The sequence below is a fragment of the Tachyglossus aculeatus genome, chromosome X4, assembly GCF_015852505.1.
Source record: "Tachyglossus aculeatus isolate mTacAcu1 chromosome X4, mTacAcu1.pri, whole genome shotgun sequence".
In the NCBI taxonomy this organism is placed as follows: Eukaryota; Metazoa; Chordata; class Mammalia; order Monotremata; family Tachyglossidae; genus Tachyglossus; species Tachyglossus aculeatus.
In genome coordinates, this window is record NC_052098.1 from 55,040,858 (window position 1) to 55,063,215 (window position 22,358).

The 22,358-nt window shown below is 49.9% G+C and overlaps 1 protein-coding gene across 5 annotated transcripts in view; it reads right to left on the reverse strand.

Annotated features, from left to right (window-relative positions):
• RNF20 (ring finger protein 20) overlaps window positions 1–22,332 on the reverse strand; it is a 44,970-nt gene extending 22,638 nt beyond the window's left edge. Inside the window, exons 1-7 of one of the 5 annotated variants that reach the window (XM_038769450.1) lie at window positions 22,234–22,332; window positions 20,659–20,826; window positions 8,232–8,399; window positions 7,972–8,119; window positions 6,561–6,743; window positions 5,986–6,042; window positions 2,981–3,099 (exon numbers count right to left, since the gene is read on the reverse strand). In XM_038769450.1, coding sequence (XP_038625378.1) covers window positions 2,981–3,099; window positions 5,986–6,042; window positions 6,561–6,743; window positions 7,972–8,119; window positions 8,232–8,399; window positions 20,659–20,787 — 804 coding nt within the window. In that variant the 5' untranslated portion in view covers window positions 20,788–20,826; window positions 22,234–22,332. Of the gene's footprint in view, window positions 1–2,980; window positions 3,100–5,985; window positions 6,043–6,560; window positions 6,744–7,971; window positions 8,120–8,231; window positions 8,400–20,658; window positions 20,827–21,656; window positions 21,677–22,031; window positions 22,128–22,233 lie in introns of those variants that run through there. The other 4 variants (XM_038769451.1, XM_038769449.1, XM_038769452.1 and 1 more) reach the window with 4 other exon arrangements.
• Window positions 22,333–22,358: the final 26 nt, after the last annotated feature.

Here is a 22,358-nt window from a genome sequence, read left to right on the forward strand (position 1 = left end):
GCACAGAGAAATTAAGTGACTTGCCCAAGGGCACACAGCAGGCAACTGGCAGAGCCAGGATTACAATCCAGGTCCTTTGACACCCAGGCCTGTGCTCTTTCCACCAGGCCATGATGCTTCCCATACTATGTCTATTAGCACAGAACTAATTTGGGAATATTTAGCCCTCACACTCCTGCCCCTTCAGGAAGCAAGACCTTAGTATATGGTACAGAGTCAAAGTTAGGGGAGCTGCAGCCATGCTTACTGCGTATACCCAGGGTGATATCCCAAAGACACCCTACAGAGTTAGCCACATAGTTATTTTTAATACTGAGCTGTATATTTAAATAATGCCCATCATGAGAATGTTTAGCTTAGGACAATGTTGTTGCTTTTTCATTCGTTTTACAGTTAAGGAAATAAACACAAGAAGGCTAACGATTTAGCCAAACTAAGTTATAGTGGCGAAGCCTGGATTATAATACTTGTCCCAAGTTTACAGTCAGAATCACACAACTGCCTTACATTATATTCTGAATTGTATTCTGTCCTTGGGGTGGCCCAACTACAACATGTAGTGGAAAGAGCAGGGGCTTGGGAGTCATAGGACCTGGGTTCTAATCCCAGCTCTGCCACCTGCCTGCTGAAGGACCTTGGGCACGACTTCTCGGTGCCTCGGTTTCCACATCATCAATGGCACCTATTGAGAAGTTACTGTGTGCAAAACACTGTAAAATGGGGATCGAATACCGGTTCTCCCTCCTACACAGACTGTGAGCCCCATGTGTGAATACCATTCACTCAATCATATTTATTGAGTGCTTACGGTGTGCAGAGCACTGTACTAAGTGTTTGGAAAGTATAATACAGCAATAGAGACAATCCCTGCCCACAACGGGTACTACCCCAGTGCTTCGAGCAATGCTTGACATATAGGAAGCGCTTCAAATACTGTTATCATTACTACAACTTTTAAGCACTTCATGCCTTCACTTCACAGAAACCACCTTCTTAAAGGTCATCAATGATCTCCCCTCTTGCCAAATCCAAAGGCCTCTACTCCATCCTAATCCTCCTCGACCACTCAGTTGCCTCCAACACTATCGACCACCCCCTTCTCCAGGAAATATTATCCAACCTCAGCTTCAGTGACACTGTCCTCTCCTGGTTCTCCCCACATCTCTCTGGTCACTCATTCTTAGTCTCTTTCGTGGGCTCCTCCTCCGCCTCCCATCCCCTGACTATGGGTGGTCCTCAAGGTTCCGTTCTGGGTCCCCTTCTGTTTTCCACCTACCCCGACTCCCTTAGAGAACTTGTTCATTCCCATGGCTTCAACTACCGCCTCTATGCAGATGATTCCCAAATCTACATCTCTAGCCTTGATCTCTCTTCCTCTCTGCAGTCTTGCAGAGTCCTCCTGTCTTCCAGACCTCTCTACTTGGATGTTCTGCCATCCCCTCAAACTTCTGTCCAAAAAAGAACTCCTTATCTTTCCAAACCCTATCCTCCTCCTGACTTACCTGTCACTGTAGAGAGCACCACCATCCTTCCCAATTTCACAAGCCCTTAACCTTGGTGTTGTCCTTGCCTCCTCTCTCTGATACAACCCACATAGTCAATCTACACTAAATCCTGTCAGTTCAACCTTCACAGCATTCCTAAAATCCGTCCTTTCCTCTCTATCCAAACTGGTACCACGTTAATCCAACCACTTCTCCTATCCCGCCTTGATTACTGTATCAGCCCCCCTGCTGACCTCCCTGCCTCCTGGCTCTCCCCACTCAAGTCCATGCTTCTTCACTCTGTTGCCCAGACCATTTTTCTATAAAAACATTCAGTCCATGTTTCCCCAATCCTCAAGAAACTGCAGTGGTTGCCCTTACAGCTCTGCAGACAAAATCTCCTCACTATTGACTTTAAAGCACTCAATCACCTTGCCCCGTCTTACCTCACCACACCACTCTCCTATTACAACCTAGCCCACACCTTCGCTCCTCTAATGCCAACCTACTCACTGTACTTTGATCTCATCTACCTTGCCGCTGCCCTCTCGTCCACATCCTGCCTCTAGCCTAGAATGCAGTCCCTTTGCAGCTCTAACAGCCTTATTGAAGTCACACTGAAATCACCTTCAAAGCCTTATTGAAATCACATCTTCTCAAAGAGGCCATCTCCGAATACACCCTCATTTCCTCCTTTCCCCACTCCCTTCTGTGTCGCCCTGACTTGCTCCCCTTACTCACCACCACCTCCCCCGCAGCTCTTAGTTACACATCCACAATTTATCTATATTACTGTCTGTCTCCCGCTCTAGACTGTAAGCTCTTTGTGGGTGGGGGAATACAAGCACTTAGCTCAGTACCCTGCACCCAGTACGCGCTTGACAAACTACGACTGTTTGATTAATAGCGGTCCTATGTCCTATGAAGTGCTGAGACAGGTCTTCTAAAGTCAAGAGAACACACTTTGCCGACTTCTGCCTGCTAGACGGTAGCTACTAGACAGGTTTCACTTTTCACTCAAAATGACTTCCGCCTCTACCCTAACCCTGATAGAATATAGAGAGTGGAATGTTGGTGACCCCAGGGAAGCACCAGTCAATGCATCATCACCTGTGACCATTCCCTTCTTCCCCCTCCTCTCAGTTCTTGAATTTCAGAAGATACCTAAATGTGGACTCCAAGGCTAATCAATTTGTCCACCTCAGGGAGCGCTCTTAACAACCTCAGCTATGCTGTCATTTTGTCTGTTGCAGCCCAAGCTCATCAAAGAATCCTAAAAGTATAAAGCACATGGATATGAAATCTTGCATTATTTTGGCCAATGTGCAGTACCTCCTTTAAACTTTCCCTCAAATCTCAGATTCTTCAAACCCATGCTGCCCTAGGCTACACCTTCTTGCAGGGAACAATGCCCTTCCTATCCATTCGGTAGCCAGGGTAAGGACGCCAGGCTCCAGGCGGAGGTCGAACCCAGCTCAAACCCTCTTGTCAAATACCTCCTGTGACATGGTGCGGTGCTTGTCCTGCAGGAGATCTGCCAACTCCTGGAGCCGCCCATTCTCGTGTGAAAGGAGAGTGTTCAGCTCTTGGATTGCTTCCTCCACCATAAGACCATCTGGACAAAGAAAATGGTAGCGGTCAGTCACAATCAATCAATCAACCGTATTTATTGAGCATTTACTGTGTGCAGAGCGCTGTACTAAGTGCTTGGGGGAGTAAAACACGACAATTTGACATTCCCCGCCCACATCGAGCCTGCAGTCTAGAGGGGGAGACAGACACCAATACAAGCAAACTACGGATATGTACGTAAGTGCTGTGGGGTGATGAGTAAAGGGAGCAAGTCGAGGCGATGCAGAAGGAAGCAGGAAAAGAACAAATGAAGGCCCATTCGGGGAAGGCCTCCCGGAGGAGATAGGCCCTCAACAAGGCCCTGAAGACAGGGAGAGCAATCGTCCATTAGACATGATAAGTAAGGGCGCTCCAAGCCAGAGGCAGATGTGGGTGAGAGGTCGGAGGCAAGATAGACAAGATTAAGGTACAGTAAGTACAGAGGGTTGGGTTGTAGTCGGAGAGCAGGGAGGTGAGATACGAGGGGCAAGGTGATTGAGTGCTTTAAAGCCGATAGTAAGGCGTTTCTGTTGGATGTGGAGGTAGATGGGCAACCGCTGGAGGTTCTTGAGGAGTGGGGAAACATGAACTGAATGTTTTTTATAGAAAAATGATCTGGGCAGCAGAATTAAGTATGGACTGGAGTGGGGAGAGACAGGAGGCAGGCAAGTCAGCAAGGAGGCTGACACGGTAGTCGAGGCAGGACAGGATAAATGCTTGGATTAACATGATCACGGTTTTTGGATGGAGAGGAAAGGGCGGATTTTAACGATGTTGTGAAGGTTGAACCGACCGGATACAGTGATAGACTGAATATGTGGGTTGAATAAAAGAGAGGAGTCAAGGATAACGCCGAGGTTAAAGGCTTGTGAGACAGGAAGGATGGTGGTGCTGTCTACAGTGATGGAAAAGCCAAAGGAAGGACAGGGTTTTGGTGGGAAGATAAGGAGTTCAAATTTAGACACGTTAAGTTTGAGGTGACAGCAGAACAACCAAATAGAGATGTCTTGAAGGCAGGAGGAAATGCGAGACTACAGGAGAGAGATCAGGGCTGGAGATGTAGATTTGGGAATCATCCGCCTAGAGGTGATAGTTGAAGCCATGGCTTCATGGGAGCAAATGAGTTCTCCAAGGGAGTGGGTGTAGATGAAGAACAGAAGGGGACCCAGGACCGAACCTTGAGGGACACGCACGTGGGAGGCAGTGGAGGAGCCCGTGAAAGAGAAAGCGACTGAGAATGAACGGCCACAGAGACGGGAGGATAAACAGGAGAGGGCAGTGAAGCCAAGGTTGGACAGTGCCTTCAGGAGAAGGGGGTGGTCAACAGTGTCAAAAACAGCTGAAAGGTCAAGGAGCATTACGATGGAGCAGAGGCCTCTGGGTCTGGCAAGAAGGAGATCATTTGTGACCTTTGAGAGGATGGTTTCTGTGAAGTGACAGGAACAGAAACCAGATTGGAGGGGGTCAAGGTGAGAATTGGAGGAGAGGAACTTGAGGCAGTGGGTGTAGACAACTCACTCCAGGCAGTTTGGAGAGGAATGGCAGGAGACATAAATTCCTTCCAGGCTGGGGACAGAGAAGGCAAGCATGAACAGAGCTCCACACCCAAATGTCTACGTATAAATATGCTCCACACAAGAGAACAGACGGTCACTGCGTTGGGCCGACCCAAGGCACAACCTCAAATAACCATCCTCTTCCCCACAGATAGTATAGCACTCTCTCGCTTCTAAGCAACTCAGACAAAGCAAACCAACTAGTCTAAAGTTAAATGGAGTAAACGTCAAACATTCAGAATTTCTTTGGTTTTTTTCCCCATCTATTACAACCGTATAGTGTGGCTTCTAACAGAAATTGGTGCCCGCCCTAAAACATGGCTCTAAGTGATTTATTCATGTTCAAATGAAACTTGCAAAGGAACAGGGCAGAAATGGGAGAGAAACGAATGCTAATTTTTACTGATCTGTCAAAAACATTTGAATCTGCAGCTATAATGTCCAATTTAGACGGTAAATAGTACTGGAGTCAAATCTCACCACTTTACAATGTGCGCCATCAAAAAGGGGACACTTCTGAGCGCCTCTACTACACATACTCATATATGTTTACTACTTTCAAATACAAGGAAACATAATTTACATACACTAGGGAAAAAAACCCTCAAGTTTTAAAAATAACTGTGTAGTTAGCCAATTGCCTGCTACTAGCTACTTAGGAATGGCCAAGCAGTGTGGCCTACTGGAAAGATCATGGGCCTCGGAGTCAGGGGACCTGGATTCTAATCCTGGCTCTGCCAACTGCTTGCCATATGACTTGGGTCAAGTCACTTAACATTTCTGTGCCTCAGTTTCCTCCACTGCAAAATGGGGATTGCATCCTCCTCCCTGACAAACTGTGAGCCCCATGTGGGAAAAGGACTGTCCCCCACCTGGTTTATAGCTACTCCAGTGCATAGAAAAGTGCTTGACACATAAGTAAGCCCTTAAAATACCAACAACAAAAATAATAATGATGATGTGGAACGGTGCTAAAACAACGAGCCATGGGCTGGAACATTTTTACATTTGTCTGTAATATTAATAGTGAAACCAAGGAATCAGTTGGGAAATTCAGCAGCTGGGAATTTTACTATATACTTAACAATACGTCAGGATTATCAATCAATCATTTACTGAATGCCTACTGTGTGCAGAGCACTGTACTATGTGAATGCGAGAGTACAATATAATAACAGTGGGAAGATTATGGTAGTCATTTTGCATTCACGTGGTGCCCTTCGGAAAATTACTATTACAACAACATTTAGTGGCATTTTAAACAAGAAAAATACAGGACTATCAAAACACTATGATTGTCTAATGTGATTAAATGAATGCTATAATAATCCCACCTGGAGTACTTTCTGACTTCCCTCCTAAATGTCTCCACTCTAATACCAAATTATTGCCTGCATATGAAAGAGAGAAGCAAAGACAGAAAGTTTCCTTTTTGTGTTATTACTGGATTCCAAGGACAGAACTGTGTCCAACTTCAAATGGCCCCAAGGTTTCAACATTCCATCACCAAAAGAGACCTTGCAGCTTTGATTTCTACAGCGTGTTGTTTTGGGCTAGACCCAGAGACACCCCCCAAAAAAAGCCTCAGCTAGCACAACATGCACTGCCGCTCCTTAAGGCACAGGTAGAGCTATGCAGAAGCAGTCAAGGAACGAAAGAATAACTGTTTTTCCTTCAGAGTGAATTACGTCGAATGACCCATCCCGGAAATGTCTCAGACACCATGCTGGGCATTGTACCAACCTCATCAGGATACAAAGGAAGGTCACAACTGTATCCACTATTACGACTGCCCTCATTCTTTTCATGATGGCGAAGCATTCCAGGACTAAGGATGGACTAGGAATCAACTTTGTGCCCGCTGGGTTGCTTGAGCGGTGGCATCCACGACCCCACTCAGGCACCTCACCTCCGTTGTTTAGCTTGTGGGATAACATCTCCACTTTCTCCTGCAGCTTGTCATAGACGGTCACGATCTGGGACACCGCCCGACGGGAGGATTCCACCCGCTCTTGCAGCTGGGATTCCATTTCTTCACTGGTGCTGCTGGCCAGAGTAGCAAGGAAGGAGAAAGCCGGCTCCAGTCCTTCCCCTGTAGACCAAAACAAAAAATAAATAAAAGAGAGGGCAAAATCTCAATGGGGAGATTAAAATCTTAGAACCATCAACTCCACTGCCGATGTGGAGTCTCAATTTGTAAGTCAGTCAGTCATATTTATTGAGAGCTCACTGTGTGCAGAGCATTGTACTAAGCGCTTGGTATAGTACAATTTAACGCACACATTCCCAGTCCACAATGAGCTCGCAATCTAGAGGGGAAGACAGACATTAATATAAATAAATAAATTTGAGATATGTACTTAAGTGCTGTGGGGCTGGGAGGGTGGATGAATAAAGGGGGCAAGTCAGTGAGACACAGAAGAGAGTGGAAGAAGAGGAAAAGAGGGCTTAGTCAGGGAAGGCCTCTTGAAGGACATATGCCTTCAATAAGGCTTTGAAGGGGGACAGGGTCATTGTCTGTTGGATATGAGGAGGGAGGGCGTTCCAGGCCAGTGTATCCCGCCTTGATTACTCTATCGGCCTCCTTGCTGACCTGCCTCCTGTTTCTCCCCACTCCGGTCCATACTTCACTCTGCTGCCCAGATCATTTTCCTGCAAAAACGTACAGACCACGCTTCCCCAAACCTCAAGAAACTCCAGTGGTTGCCCACCCGCCTCCAGATCAAACAGAAACTCCGCACCATTGGCTTTAAAGTGTTCCTTCACCTTGCCGCCGCCCCCCTAACCCCCCACCTCATTTCGTTACCCTCCTACTACAACCCAGCCCTTCTCACTGTACCTCAATCTCGTCTATCTCACTGCCGACCTTCCGCCCACGCCCTGCCTCTGGCCTGGAACGCCCGTCCTCCTCATAACCGACAATGTCTCTACCCCACTTCAAAGCCTTATCGAAGGCCCATCTCCTCCAAGAGGCCTTCCCTACCTAAGCCCTCCTTTCCTCTTCTCCCATTCTCTTCTGCATCTCCTTGACTTGCTCCCTCTATTCACCCTCTCCGCTCCCAGCCCCACAGCACTAATGTATATATCTGTAACTTACTTATATTACCGTCGGTCTCCCCCTCCGGACTGTAAGCTTGTCGTATGCAGGGAATGTGTCTGTCTACCGTTGTACTTTCCCAAATGCTCGGTCCAATGCTCTGCACGAAGTTAGTGCTCAATAAATGCGAGCGACTGATGCGGGTGAGAGGTGGGTAGCGAGACACTCCTCCCACCAGATTCTCCAGGTGCCCCCTGGGCCATAGCAGGGCCCCCACACTGACCTCGATCTCTCTCATCTTTCCGTTCCTGATTGCTGTCCGAATCCGGTTCTGGTTCTGGCACCACTAGAGCTTTTCGTTCTGTGAGCAGGTCCCCAAGGCCCTGGTCCAGATCATACCGTTTGAGAATAATACGTATGTTTTCGTCAAACTGGGGGACAAAAGGGGGGATCGGTGAAAAAAGGCAGAAGGCATCGCTCTCGGAACATGTAAAAAGGAAATGCCCCAAAGTGAGAGAATGAGCACAGAAAAACCTGCCACACCTGACTCCAGTAGCGGTTAACGATCAGCAATGATGCGTCATCCGTGGCCTGCCGCCGCTCTAGTTTCTCGATGTGCTCACGCAGCTCGTCTTCAATGGCCTGCCGCTGATCCAACATCTCCGCCAGCTTGCGATTTTTGGTCTGCAGTGTCCTAATGTCCAACTCCTCCTGCACCAAGGACGTCAGTCTTGTTAAGCGGCATCGCAAAATGTCCGAGAAGCCAAATGCAACTACAGCGGGTTCTTTTACATATTCGTAAATTAAGGTTCTGTTCGCTGAGGAAGCTATAGCTAGGAGCTACTGCTGTGATTTCGAACACGGACCTTTTAAAAATATGGTAATATAAAAATTAAAATAATGAAAATAGTGGAGGAGAGGGGAGTGGAATCACAAGGAGAGATTCAAGAGGAAAAGCTGGGAAGAGCAAGGAATGTCTATGGAACCCAGCTGTTTGCACTGCTGCTGATTCTGTCTATTAATAATTGTGGTATCTGTTAAGAACTTACTATGTGTCAAGCATTGTTCTAAGCGCTGGGGAAGACACGAGATAATTAGGACAGGCACAGTTCCTGTACCCCACAGGGCTCACAATCTAAGTAGGAGGAAGAACCGGTACTGAATCCACATTTTACAGATGAGGTAACTGAGGTCCAGAGAAGTCAAGTGACTTGTCCAAGGTCACAGAGCAGGCACGGGGCAGAGCCAGGATTAGAACCCAGAGCCTCTGCCTCCCAGGCCCATGCTCTGTCCACTAGATCACACGCTACTCCACTGTGGCTGAGTTACGCTTCCTGAGAGCCAGGATCGTGTCCACCAACTCAACTGACCTCTCCCAAGCGCTTAGTACAGTGCTCTGAACCCCGTAAGAACTCAACACACACCACCAATTGACTGATTACAATAAACGCCACTTCATCTTCTCTGCATTCCATCCTCTTGCGGGTTTACAATGGCCGATCCAACTTGCCACCGGGCTAAGAAGATCATAGAGAATCCCACCTCCTCCTCCTCTCCTTCTTCCTTCTGACAATGTCGCTCCCGCTGCCACTGCTGGCCCCTCCAACCCACAGCTGGTGGCCATGATGATGATGATGGTACTTGTTAAGCGCTTACTACGGGCCAGGCACTGTACTAAGTGCTAGGGTGGGTAGAAGCAAACCGGGTTGGGCACAGTCCCTGTCCCACGAGGGGCTCACGATCTCAATCCCCATTTTACAGGTCAGGTAACTGAGGCACAGAGAAGTGACTTGCCCAAGGTCACACAGCAGACAAGTGGTGGAGTCAGGATTAGAACCCATGACCTTCTGACTCCCAGGTCCGGGCTCTATCCATTAGGCCACGCTGCAGCCATACAACTGCAGGGGGCGGGGCCGGGTCAGGGAGGCAGCTGGGAGCAGCCTTGCTCCTCCCCCGCCGCCGATGGGGCGTACGACCCTCTCCGCCATCCTGGTGACTTGCTCAGAGTCCATCCCGGAGGGTGGTCACCACCCGGCCCATCGGGTCTCGGGTCTCATGAGGACAGCGGCAACAGCAGCCCCTGTGGGGCTAGCGATGCAGTCCCCTGCCGTTCCTCCACCTCTTCCTTCCCCGCTGGCAACGACATAACAACAATGATAATGGTATCTGTTAAGCGCTTACTATGTGTCAAGCACTATTCCAACAGCTGGGGAGGACACTAGCTGATCGGGTTGGACGTAGCCCCTGTCCCACCTGGGGCTCACAGTCTCGAGCATCCTTTCACAGATGAGGTAACTGAGGCCCAGAGAGGTTAAGTGATTCGCCCAAGGTCACACAGCAGACAAGTGGCAGAGTCGGGATTAGAACCCATGTCCTCCCAAGTCTGGGCTCTTGCCACTGGGCCATACTGCTTCTCTAATCAGGCTGGAGATAGTCCCTGCCTCACGTGGGGCTCACTGTCTCAATCCCCATTTTACAAATGAGGTAACTGAGGCCCAGAAAAGTGAAGTGACTCGCCCAAGATCACACAGCAGACAAGTGGCGCAGCTGGGATTAGAACCCAGGTCCTTCTGAGTCCCAGGCCCGGGCTCTTTCAACTAGACCACGCTGCTTCATCGGCGTCAGCAGGCCCTGTAAGAGTGTTATTTTATTTTGTTAATATGTTTTGTTTTGTTCTCTGTCTCCCCTTTCTAGACTGTGAACCCACTTTTGGGTAGAGAACGTCTCTATATGTTGCCAACTTGTACTTCCCAAGCGCTTAGTACAGTGCTCTGCACACAGTAAGCGCTCAATACGATTGAATGAATGAATGTTATGCGTGCAGCACTCATCACCGTCATTGGTAGCATTGTGCTAAGCACCTGGGAGAATATAACCGAAGCAAGATACACCATCACTTTCCAACCTCTAGGAGCTTACAATCTAATGGAGTAGACAAGAGTGACAAAAATTCTTGACAAATAACAGGTGCAGGAATTTAACCAGAATTTAACAGGAAGTTATAGTCAGGAAGCGCTTACTATGCGCCAAACAATGAGGTGCTAATAATACTAATAGTAGTATTAATAATGATGGTGTTTGCTAAGCGCTTATTATGTGTCAAGCACCGCTCTAAGCGCTCAGGTTGAACACAGTCCCTGTCCCGCATGGAGCTTACAGACTTAATCCTGATTTTACAGATGAAGTAACAGGCACAGAACTAGGGTGACTTGCCCAAGGTCACCCAGCAGACAAGTGGCAGAGCTGGGGTTAGAACCCAGGTCCTTCAGACTCCCAGGCCAGTGCTTTATCCACTAGGCCATGCTGCTTCTGGCAATCATAGGTGGAGATGTCGGGGATTGAACCCAGATCAGACATGATCCCTGTCTCGCATGGGGCTCACGGTCTAAGGAGGACGAAGAACAGGTACTGAATCCTCGTTTTCCAGATGAGGAAACGGAGGCCCAGAGAAGTGAAGTGACTTGCCCTAGGTCACTCAGCAGGCAAGTGGCAGAGCCGGGATAAGAACCCAGGTCCTTTGACTCCCAGGCCTGTGCTCTCTAGGCCACGCTGCTTCTGAAATAGAGCAAATGTATCAGGATGAAATTGATAAAGGAATTAAATACCTAAACACGTACACACGTCCATAAATACCGAGGATAAGAATATCTAAGCGCTAACTGTTGGGTTGATGCAACTGGGGTGCCACGAATGAATTCGGGGCGGCTTTCTGGAGGAGGTGGGATTTTCAGAGAGCTGTGAAGATGGGAGAACTGAGGTCAGGTGATTTTTCTGGAGGGAGAGAGTTCCAGGCTGTGACCAAAGGGTCGAAAGCAGAACCCAAAGAGGGAGGTGTAGTCTGAAGGAAAGCTTGGGAGGAACAAAGAGCACAATCAATCGTATTTATTGAGCGCTTACTGTGTGCAGAGCACTGTACTAAGCGCTTGGGAAGTACAAGTTGGCAACATATAGAGACAGTCCCTACCCAACAGTGTGCTCACAGTCTAGAAGGGGGAGACAGAGAACAAAACCAAACATATTAACAAAATAAAATAAATAGAATAGATATGTACAAGTAAAATAGAGTAATAAATATGCACAAACATATATACATTTATACAGGTGCTGTGGGGAAGGGAAGGAGAGGGGGACGAGGGGGATGGAGAGGGGGACGAGGGGGAGAGGAAGGAGGGGGCTCAGTCTGGGAAGGCCTCCTGGAGGAGGTGAGCTCCCAGTAGGGCCTTGAAGGGAGGAAGAGAGCTAGCTTGGCGGATGGGCAGAGGGAGGGCATTCCAGGCCAGGGGGATGACGTGGGCCGGGGGTCGATGGCGGGACCAGCGAGAACGAGGCATGGTGAAGAGATTAGCAGCAGAGGAGCGGAGGGTGCAGGCTGGGCTGTAGAAGGAGAGAAGGGAGGTGAGGTAGGAGGGGGCGAGGTGATGGAGAGCCTTGAAGCCGAGGGTGAGGAGCACAAGCTAGGGAGTAGCTGGTAAAGAGAGCTGATAGTAAGGTAGAGAAAGCTGATGAAGAGCCTTGAAACCAGTAGTGAGGGGCGGCCTAGTGGAAAGTGTCTGCTGCGTGACCTTGGGCAAGTCACTTCACTTCTCTGGGCCTCAGTCACCTCATCTGTAAAACAGGGATTAAAAAAAAAAAGGCCTGGGAGTCAGAAGAGGACCTGGATTCTCATCCCGGCTTATCCAGTGTGTGACCTTGGGAAGGTTAATTTAATTACTCTTTGCCTCAGTTTCCTCATCTGGAAAATGGGGATTAAATAACTTTTCCCTCTCCCTTAGACTATGAGCCCCATGTGGGACAGGGACTGTGTTCTATCTGATCATCCCTGTGTCCACCCCAGTGCTTAGCACTTACGGGCTGAACAATTACCACAATCATTATCATCACACAGCAGTAGATGGGCCATCACTGGAAGTGGTTGAATAGTAATAATGGCATTTGTTAAGTGCTTACTATGTGCGAAGCACTGTTCTAAGCGCTGGGGGGGAGGGGAATACAAGGTGTTCAGGTTGTCCTACGTGGGGCTCAAAGTCTTCATCCCCATTTTCCAGATGAGGGAACTGAGGCTCAGAGAAGTGAAGTGACTTGCCCAAGGTCACAAAGCAGACGTGGCGGAGTCAGGATGAGAAGCCACGACCTCTGACTCCCAAGCCAAAGCTCTTTCCACCGAGCCATGCTGCTTCTCCAATGTGCCCAGGCCTCCCCAGCCGCAGCCCTCGCAACTGTCTTTCCCAGGCCTCAGCCCCTCTCCCCCGACCCCCCAACCCCACCCAACGTTATCTGGGGCTTCCAGGGCCCGGGGTCCCCCCTTGCCCTTATCCAGGGGCCGGCAAGCCTGCCGGCGGATTATGATCATGATGATGATGATGGTATTTGCTATGCGCTTACTATGTGCCGAGCACTGTTCTAAGCACTGGGGGAGATACAAGCGCTGGAGTAGATACAAGAAAGTTGGGTTGGACACAGTCCCTGTCCCACGGGGGGCCCACGGTCTCAATCCTCATTTTACAGGTGAGGCAACTGAGGCACAGGGAAGTGAAGTGACTTGTCCAGGCCACACCACAGACAATCAGGTTGTCCCACTTGGGGTTCAGTCTTCATCCCCATTTTCCAGATGAGGCAACTGAGGCCCAGAGAAGTCAAGTGACTTGCCCAAAGTCACCCAGCTGATCAGTGGCAGGATTGGGATTAGAACCCATGACCTTTGACTCCCAAGCCTGAGCTCCTTCCACTGAGCCACGCTGCTTCTCTGCTGGGCCGTCTCGGGGCCCGGGGCCCCCGGCTCAGGTGGGCAGGAGGGCGGAATGGGAGTGGGGGGAGCGGGCAGGCTCCGGCCCACGTGCATCTGGGAGAGGAAGGGGACGGGACGGGACAGGACGGGAGACGGGGCTGGAGCAGCCCAGGGCTCCCCTGTCCGTCATTCATTCAAATGTATTTACTGAGCGCTTACTGTGTGCAGAGCACTGTACTAAGTGCTTGGGAAGTACAAGTCGGCAACATATAGAGACGGTCCCTACCCAACAGCGGGCTCACAGTCTAGAAGGGGGAGACAGACAACAAAATATATTAACAAAATAAAATAAATAGAATAGTAAATATGTACAATATAGAGTAATAAATCTGTGCAATTATATATACAGTTGCTGTGGGGAGGGGAAGGAGGTAGGGTGGGGGGGAGGGGGAGAGGAAACGGGGGCTCAGTCTGGGAAGGCCTCCTGGAGGAGGTGAGCTCTCAGTGGGGCTTTGAAGGGAGAGGATTAGAGACCTGTGTCCAGTGACACTTCAGAAAGATGATTCGTGCTGCCATGGGTAATATGACACTTCAGAAAGATGATTCGTGCTGCCATGGGTAATACAGATTTAAGGAGGTGGAGAGAGGCTGGAGGCAGGGAGTCCAGTGAGAAGGCTGATATGATCATCTAACTGCAGTATGACCTAAACTTAAGCTAGGGTGGTAGCTGTTCGGATGGAGAGGAAGGGTGGTCCTGGGAAACGTTGGAGGAATAACTAGCAATATTTAGTGCTTGATAGAATGCGAGCGCGGAAAGACAGCGAGGGATAGTAATAATAATAATTGTGGTACTTGTTAAGTACTTACTATGTGCCAAGCACTGTTCTAAGCACTGGGGATGACAAGTTAATGAGGTTGGACACAGTCCCTGTCCCATATGGGGTGCACACTCTTATCCCCATTTTACAGATGAGGTAACTGAGGCACAGAGAAGTGAAGCGACTTGCTCAAGATCACACAGCAGACACGTGGCAGAGCCAGAATTAGAACCCAAGTCCTTCTGACTCCCAGGCCCGTGCTCTATCCATTAAGCTATGCTGGACTAGCACCAGGCTTTCAGTCTTCTGGGACAGGAAAGAGGGTGGCATTATTGACAGGGATGAGGAAATATAAAGGAGTAGGTTTAGAGTGAAAGAGGATTGGGTCTGGTGGGAGATCCAGAGGAAGATATCCCAGAGGCAGGAGGAAATGTGGGAATTATAGATTAGGCACAAGGTGGGGCTGGAGAGGTAGGTTGAGGAATCATCCTCCCCCTCTGCAATCTGGCCCAATCCGGCCTCAGCCTCCCGATTCTGCCACCGTGGGACAGCCAATGGCCGGCAAGGAGGAGGGGGGCTGCTGGAGGCAAGCAGAGCTACCATCAACTCCACCAGCTCATTCCCTCAGGACAGTGGGCCAGCTAAGGAAAGGACACCGAGGCATCTCAGGGGGCTCCTCTGGCCTCAGGGGCAGTCCCGCAGCTCTCCAGATCCAGACTGGAACTACCTTTTGTGGTGATGTCCCAGTATCGCCCCCACAGCAAGATCCAGCTGGTGGCAGGCCCCCATCCCTCTCCTCACGCGCCCTCCGCATCTAGTTCCTCGCCACTTTTCTGGCCGGCCACACCCCACACGCTTACTCCTTCAGGGTTCGACTGGCCTGGGTCCGAGGGGGTCTCACAAACCAAACACTCGGCATTGCTCAAAGGGTGCTTCACCCCTCTGCTTGTCTGCTTGCCTCAGACGAACCCGGAGAAACTGGGAGACTCATAACAGCTCCAACAGAGGATTTATCCACATGAAATTGCCGGTCACTGCTCTAGGGTGCAGTTCTGCCTAAAATCTGTTAATGCATTTTAGATCCTTTGGAAGTAGGGGTAATGCATGTTATATACAGTACTGTACTCCCCCAGGATACAGCCACTATGTGTTCTCTGAAAGTGTGGGTGTATCACAGGTTACCTTCACTCACATTCACCCCACCCTCAGCCCCACAGCACACAACCGAAATGTCTTTATTTATATTAATTAATGTCTGATTCCCCCTCTAGACCGTAAGCTCGTTGTGGGCAGGGAGCGAGTCTACCAATTCTGTTGTCCTGGATTCTCCCAAGTGCGTAGAACAGAGCTCTCCACACAGTAAGTACTAAATAAATACCATTGTCTGATTGATAGATTTACATGCGATCTGCTAGATTCCATTCCGGAACATGATGACCAAACTCAATGGGTAAGTTACACTGCGGCTCCCTTCCCGCTGCCCCATTTCCAGGTCCCAAGGGGCTTTTCGGCCCTACCGAACCCCAAATCTCAGTCCCTTCCTCGCCGTCATTCCGCCCACTGGATGCCAGGATTGTCTTTAACTTTGTCGATAACAGCAGCTCTTCCCCAGCCCCCAACCCCAGATGGGATGGGGGAAGGGGAGCTAGACTTGCTGGTGGTGGCAGCAGCTGGTGCCCCCCAACATCTTACCCCCGTCTAGCCCCGTCTCCATGCCCAGGGTTGGGGCAGAGAGGTGTGGCTGGGGGAGATGACACCATGTAGATGGTGATCAATAGGAGAGAGGAGCCGGCTCTAGGACTGGTTCTTAACTCAAGGGTGAGGAAAAGCGTACTCAATCCGGCTGCATTTGTGGGTGTTTTTCAGTGGTGGTCAAGGGAACAGTGGCTGCCTTTGGCAGGAGGAGGGTGTTGGGTTTTTGTTTTTTTTTGGTGGGGGGGGAAGAAACGTATCAGGACAGCCCATGAGGCTTAAGATAGATTGCGACCACGGTGCCCAGCGCAAGAGCAGCACATGAGACAAACCTGAATTGGCTTTCCTGTAGCTACAATGAGGAGGAGGAGGCTTATGAATCTTGGGGTAGAATGGCAATTAGCAGATGGCACATTTGGAACCCAGGTTACGCCTCTATTTTATAATTGTGCTACGTTTTTACCTTGGGTGATTTTAGGCCAATATGAATGCTGGTACATAACAAATGCACCAGTGCAACTCTATTATTCATCTATAATCGACTGAATATGTGTTTCTGGGTAACGAACAGGATCGCCAAGCTCGGTTCGGGAGCCAATCCCTCATTTATTACATCACTCCTACGGGGGTCCCACTTTCGACGTCCGGACTCAACAGTTTTCAGGAACCAATTGGGTCGCAGAGCCAAGGACTCCCTGTATAATTCTCACACAGTAGCTAGAAAAGAGTCATATTCTTGAAAAACTGCTTCAGGCCCCAGGTCCTACAACACCTAGCCTGCGTTATCTTCTTATCTTCCCCTCTCTCTCCTCCCAATCTAAAATGAGCAGAAGCTCTTCTTCCCACAACAGTCCCTGAAGTGATTTTCTAGGGGGGGGAAAAGGGGTGGAGGCCAAAGTGTCAGTCTTCAGATACATAAAGGATTATCACACAGGGGGCAGAGACCAAGTTCTCTAGCTCCACTGAGAGCAAAACAAGAGGTAGTAGGTTTTAACTGCAGCAGAAGGGATTTGGAGTTACAGAACTTTCCTTGGACTTGGTGATGATAACCTCGCCACATCCTGTCTCCTCCTCTCTAGCTCCCTCTCAAAAGAAGGTCTTCTGCTTGCTCTTAAAATCCACACCCTCTGCCTGTGTCCTGGACCTCATCCCCTTTGCTCTTGCAAAAATCTTACTCCCAACCTCCTCCCAGCCTTTCCTGTCATCTTCAACCTCCCTCTTTCTCTGCCAGCTCCTTCCCTTGTCCCTTCAATGCTCAAGTCTCTCCTGTACTTCAACCAAAAAACCCTTCTCCGGCTCCCATTGCACAATCTCCCTGCTCCTAGTCCTGTCCAAACTCAAGACGGGCCACGTACACATGCTGCTTCACTTCCTCTCCAGTGGACTCTCTTTTTGACCAGCTGCAGTGAGGTTTTTCACCTCTTCACTTTCCAAGGTGCTGCAGTAGCTCTGACCATTGGACTCTGAACAAACAGCCCTGCCCGAGCCATGAGGAGCCTGAAATTCTGTTCCTCCAGCCACAATGCCCTACTGCTCTGATTGTATTTATCAATCATATCTATTGAGCGCTTACTGTGTGCACAGCATTGTACTAAGCACTTAAGAGAGTACAATGCAACCGAGTTGATATTATTGTACTTGTCTTTTACATTATTTGTGTTTTTGTTATTTCATCTTTCCTTCCGTGTCTATCATCAACATAGAGGACACCCATCCCCCACAGTCCAACTTATTCGTAGACTGCAAACCTCCAATTCTCTCCTTGATTCCCTCCAATCTGGTTTCTGTCCCCTTCACTCCACAGAAACCACCATCTTAAAGGTCACGGATGAGCTCCTTCTTGCCAGATCCAGCGGCCTCTGCTCATCCTAATTCTCCTCAACCTTTCTCCTGGAAACATCCAACCTCGGCTTCACTGACACTGTCCTCTCCTGGTTCTCTGGCCCGCTCATTCTCGGTCTCTTTCACGGGCTCCTCCTTGCCTCCCACCCCCTAACTGTGGGTGTCCCTCAAGGTTCAGTTCTGGGTCCCCTTCTGTTCTCCACCTACACCCACTCCCTTGGAGAACTCATTCGCTCCCATGAAGCCATGGCTTCAACGATCACCTCTAGACGAATAACTCCCAAATCTCCAACTCCAGCCCTGATCTCTCTCCTTCTCTGCAGTCTTGCATTTCCTCTTGTCTTCAAGACACCTCTACTTGGACGTCCTGCCCTAAACTCAAACTTAACACGTCAAAAACAGAACCCCTTATCTTCCCACGCAAACCCTGTCCTCTCCCAGGCTTTCCCCTCACTGTAGACAGCACCACCATCCTTCCTGTCTCACATGTCTGTAACCTTGGCATTATTCTTGACTCCTCTCTCTCATTCAACCCACATATTCAATCTATCACTAAATCCTGTTGGTTCAACCTTCACAACAAGGCTCTCCATCACCTCGCCCCCTCCTACCTCACCTCCCTTCTCTCCTTCTACAGCCCAGCCCGCACCCTCCGCTCCTCTGCCGCTAATCTCCTTACCATGCCTCGTTCTCGCCTGTCTCGCCGCTGACCCCCGGCCCACATCATCCCCCTGGCCTGGAATGCCCTCCCTCTGCACATCTGCCAAGCTAGCTCTCTTCCTCCCTTCAAAGCCCTACTGAGAGCTCACCTCCTCCAGGAGGCTTTCCCAGACTGAGCCCCCTCCTTCCTCTCCCCCTCCTCCCCCTCCCCATCCCCCTGCCTTACCTCCTTCCCTTCCCCACACCACCTGTATATATGTATATATGTTTGTACATTTTTACTCTACTTATTTGTACATATTTATTCTATTTATTTTATTAATATATTTTGTTTTGTTGTCTGTCTCCTCCTTCTAGACTGTGAGCCCGCTGTTGGATAGGGACCGTCTCTATACGTTGCCAATTTGTACTTCCCAAGCGCTTAGTACAGTGCTCTGCACACAGTAAGTGCTCAATAAATATGATTGAATGAATGGATGAATAAAATCCACCTCCAAGCATTTATCCGATCCTGCCTTGTCAGCCTCCTTGCCGACCCTCCCTGCCTCCTGTCTCTCCCCACTCCAGTCTATACTTCACCCTGCTGCCCGGATCATTTTTCTACAAAAATGTTCAGACCGTGTTTCCCCACTCCTCAGGAACCTCTAGTGGTTGCCCATCCACCTCTGCATCCAACGGAAACTCCTTACTATCGCCTTTAAAGCACTCAATGACCTTGCCCCTCCCCCCGCCCAACCTCACATCCCTGCTCTACTATGACCCAGCCGTGTTCTTCACTCCTCTAATGCTAACCTACTTGCTGTACCCTCCATCTCATCTGTTTTGCCACCGACCTCTTAACCATGTCCTGCCTCTGGCCTGAAATGTCCTCCCTTTTCATATCCGACAGACAACTCCTCTCCCCACCTTCAAAGGCTCATTGACGTCACATCTCCTCCGAAAGGTCTTCCGATTAAGTCCTCGTTTCCTCTTTTCGCACTTCTTTCTGCCACCGTCGCCCTGACTTGCTCCCTTTATTCACCACCCCTGCCCCCAGTTCCACAGCACGTATGCATATATCCATAATTTATTTATATTAACATCTGTCTCCCCCTTCTAGACTGTGAGCCCGCTGTTGGGTAGGGACCGTCTCTATATGTTGCCAATTTGTACTTCCAAAGTGCTTAGTACAGTGCTCTGCACACAGTAAGCGCTCAATAAATACAACAATGAATGAATAAGTTCGTTGTGGGCAAGGATCGTGTCTGTTATAGTATTGCGCTGTACTCTCCCAAGTGCTTAGTAGAGTGCTCAGCACACAATATGTACTTAATAAATACAAGTGCCTGATCGGTACATGCCAGGCACCATACTAAGCCCAGGGGGAGATTCACGCTAATCAGGTTGGACACAGTCCACGTCCCACACGGGGATCACAGTCTAAGTCGGAGGGAGGATGATTACTTCCCATTTTACAGATGCGGTAACTGAGGCTCAGTGAAGTTGCCCAAGGTCACATGGCAGAGCCAGGATGAGAACCCTGATCTTCTGACTCCCAAGCCTGTGCTCTATCCACTAGGCCATGCTGCTTCCCCTCCTGGTCTGACCTAATGTGGCATTTCTCCCCACATTTCTCCTCCCCTTCCCCCTCCCCCCCCCCCACCTTACCTCCTTCCCTTCCCCACAGCACCTGTATATGTGTATATATTTGTACGTATTTATTACTCTATTTTATTTGTACATATTTATTCTATTTATTTTACTTTGTTAATATGTTTTGTTTTGTTGTCTGTCTCCCCCTTCTAGACTGTGAGCCCACTGTTGGGTAGGGACCGTTTCTATATGTTGCCAACTTGCGCTTAGTACAGTGCTCTGCACACAGTAAGTGCTCAATAAATATGATTGAATGAATGAATTTCTCTCCCAAGCGCTTAGTACAGTGCTCTGCACACAGTAAGCGCTCAATAAATAGGACTGATTTGACCCCTGGTACCTGAGAGTCAGGAGACCCAGGTTCTAGTCCTGGCTTCTCCACGTGCCTGCTAGGTGACCCTGGTCAAGCCTCTTAACCGCTCTGTGCCTTGGTTTTCCCAGCTGTAAAATGGGTATCTGTTCTCTCCGGCTCCCTCTTAGAAAGGAAGCACACAAAGACCTGGGAAAGGATGAAGATAAAGTGAAGTACTACATTAAATATGGACAGTTAGGACAAATTGAGGGAGACATTTGAATGAATGTGTGCCCATGCCATACATACTGTTGAGGAGACACCTCCTAGTTTAATAGTTTCCACTGTGGTCCCCGAGTCTTCCACTGCTGCCTTCTTTTCAAGTGGCATGGAGGTGCCTGGTTCCCCAGCTGCTCGTTTATTTCCAATCCCTGACATGGTGGGTCAGGACAAAACTGCGACCTTTATCAGCTCCTCCTAAAACACAGAACAGATTCACTTTGGATGGATCCATGGTATTCACTGTGTGCTCGCTGTGTCCACAGCACAATGCTAAGCGCTTGGGAGAGTCTAATACAGCAGCGTGGGTAGACATGCTGTCTGCCACAATAACAGGGATGAGGCACAGATAAAACTTCGGATATTCCTCTCATTCTTCTTATCAACGCCGCCCTAATCGGCAGCACCGAAATCAAAAATATTTGTTTCAAAAGTTAATTCCCATCTATTCATTTCTCTAAGGCCGGAAGCACCCAACAAAAACTTGAAAAGGGAGAGAAAAGGGAAGCAAAGCATCAAAGACACAAAAATGATGTGCTGGCGCTGGCAACAAAGGCATCTCTGGAATTACACGGCTCTCTAACCGAGAGCTTCCATATCCACTCCATGTTTACTCAAGGCGTTCTTTCCTAACTGGACAGAGATACGGGAGCACAGGAATTGGGCGCAGAAGGTTTCTTTTGATCTAGGCCTGTTAAACTGCTACTGCTTCCATTAAGAGATTCATGTTGGGGGGGGGGGCAAGGGAGAGGGAGGGGAGAAGGGAAAAGGGAGGGAAAGACGGGAGGAGGAAATCAATCACCTTCATTTACAGTGCGCATACTATGTGCAGAGCACTGCACTAAGCGCTTAGGACAGTACACTATACACTAGAGCATGTTTACAGTCGGGGTGGGGAGGGAGAAAGAGAAACGGGGCGGGGAGAGGGAGGAAGAGCTATCTTAGCCTCTGCCGCCTGCACCCCAAGACCCTCCCACTACCACCCGGTCCAACCCAGAAGCAGGACAAGGCCCCCCCCCCGCCCTCACCCCAAATGCCCTACAGAGGAGCGGGAGAGAGGCCGAGCACGCCGCCGGTTCTTCCCAGGCGGGAGTGTCCATGAGCTAGCCACATCATTCATTCAACCGTATTGCTCGGGCGCTTATTGCGCGCAGAGCACCGGACTAAGCGTTAGGGAAGCAGAAATCGGCCACAGATAGAGACGGCCCCTCCCCAACGACGGGCTCCCAGTCTAGTCGCTCGGTGGGCGATGAACTAGCCCCATTGCCCGCCCCTCGCTAAGGGGGTGGGGGGGGTCAGATAAGGCAGATCCCGAGGGCCCGGGCTTCCTCTCCCTGAGGCCTAGTGGGCTGGATGGGCCCCGCTTGGCCGCATCTCGCCCGCAAGAGCTGCTCGGTACTTACCGCGGCCCGCGCCGCCCTCCGGCCTCTTACCTCTGACCCGGGAGGAGGGGACTGGAAAAGTGAGGAGGGGACGGGACAGGAGAAGAGAGCCGGGGAGGAGGCGATGGAGCCCCACTTCCGGGGGCGGGCTAAAACCGCGCAGACAAGCGCGGGGCGGGCGGCCCAAAGGCAGAACCGGGCGGAAGTCAGCCCCGCATTTTACCCTTCGCCCGCCGCCATAGCGCCTCCACTTCCCGCGGGTCCTCTCTCCAAGCTGCGCCCGCCAAGGAACCCCAACGTTTCTTTGTCTTCCGGCCGATTCCATCTTCAGCTTCGTGGGCCGGGATC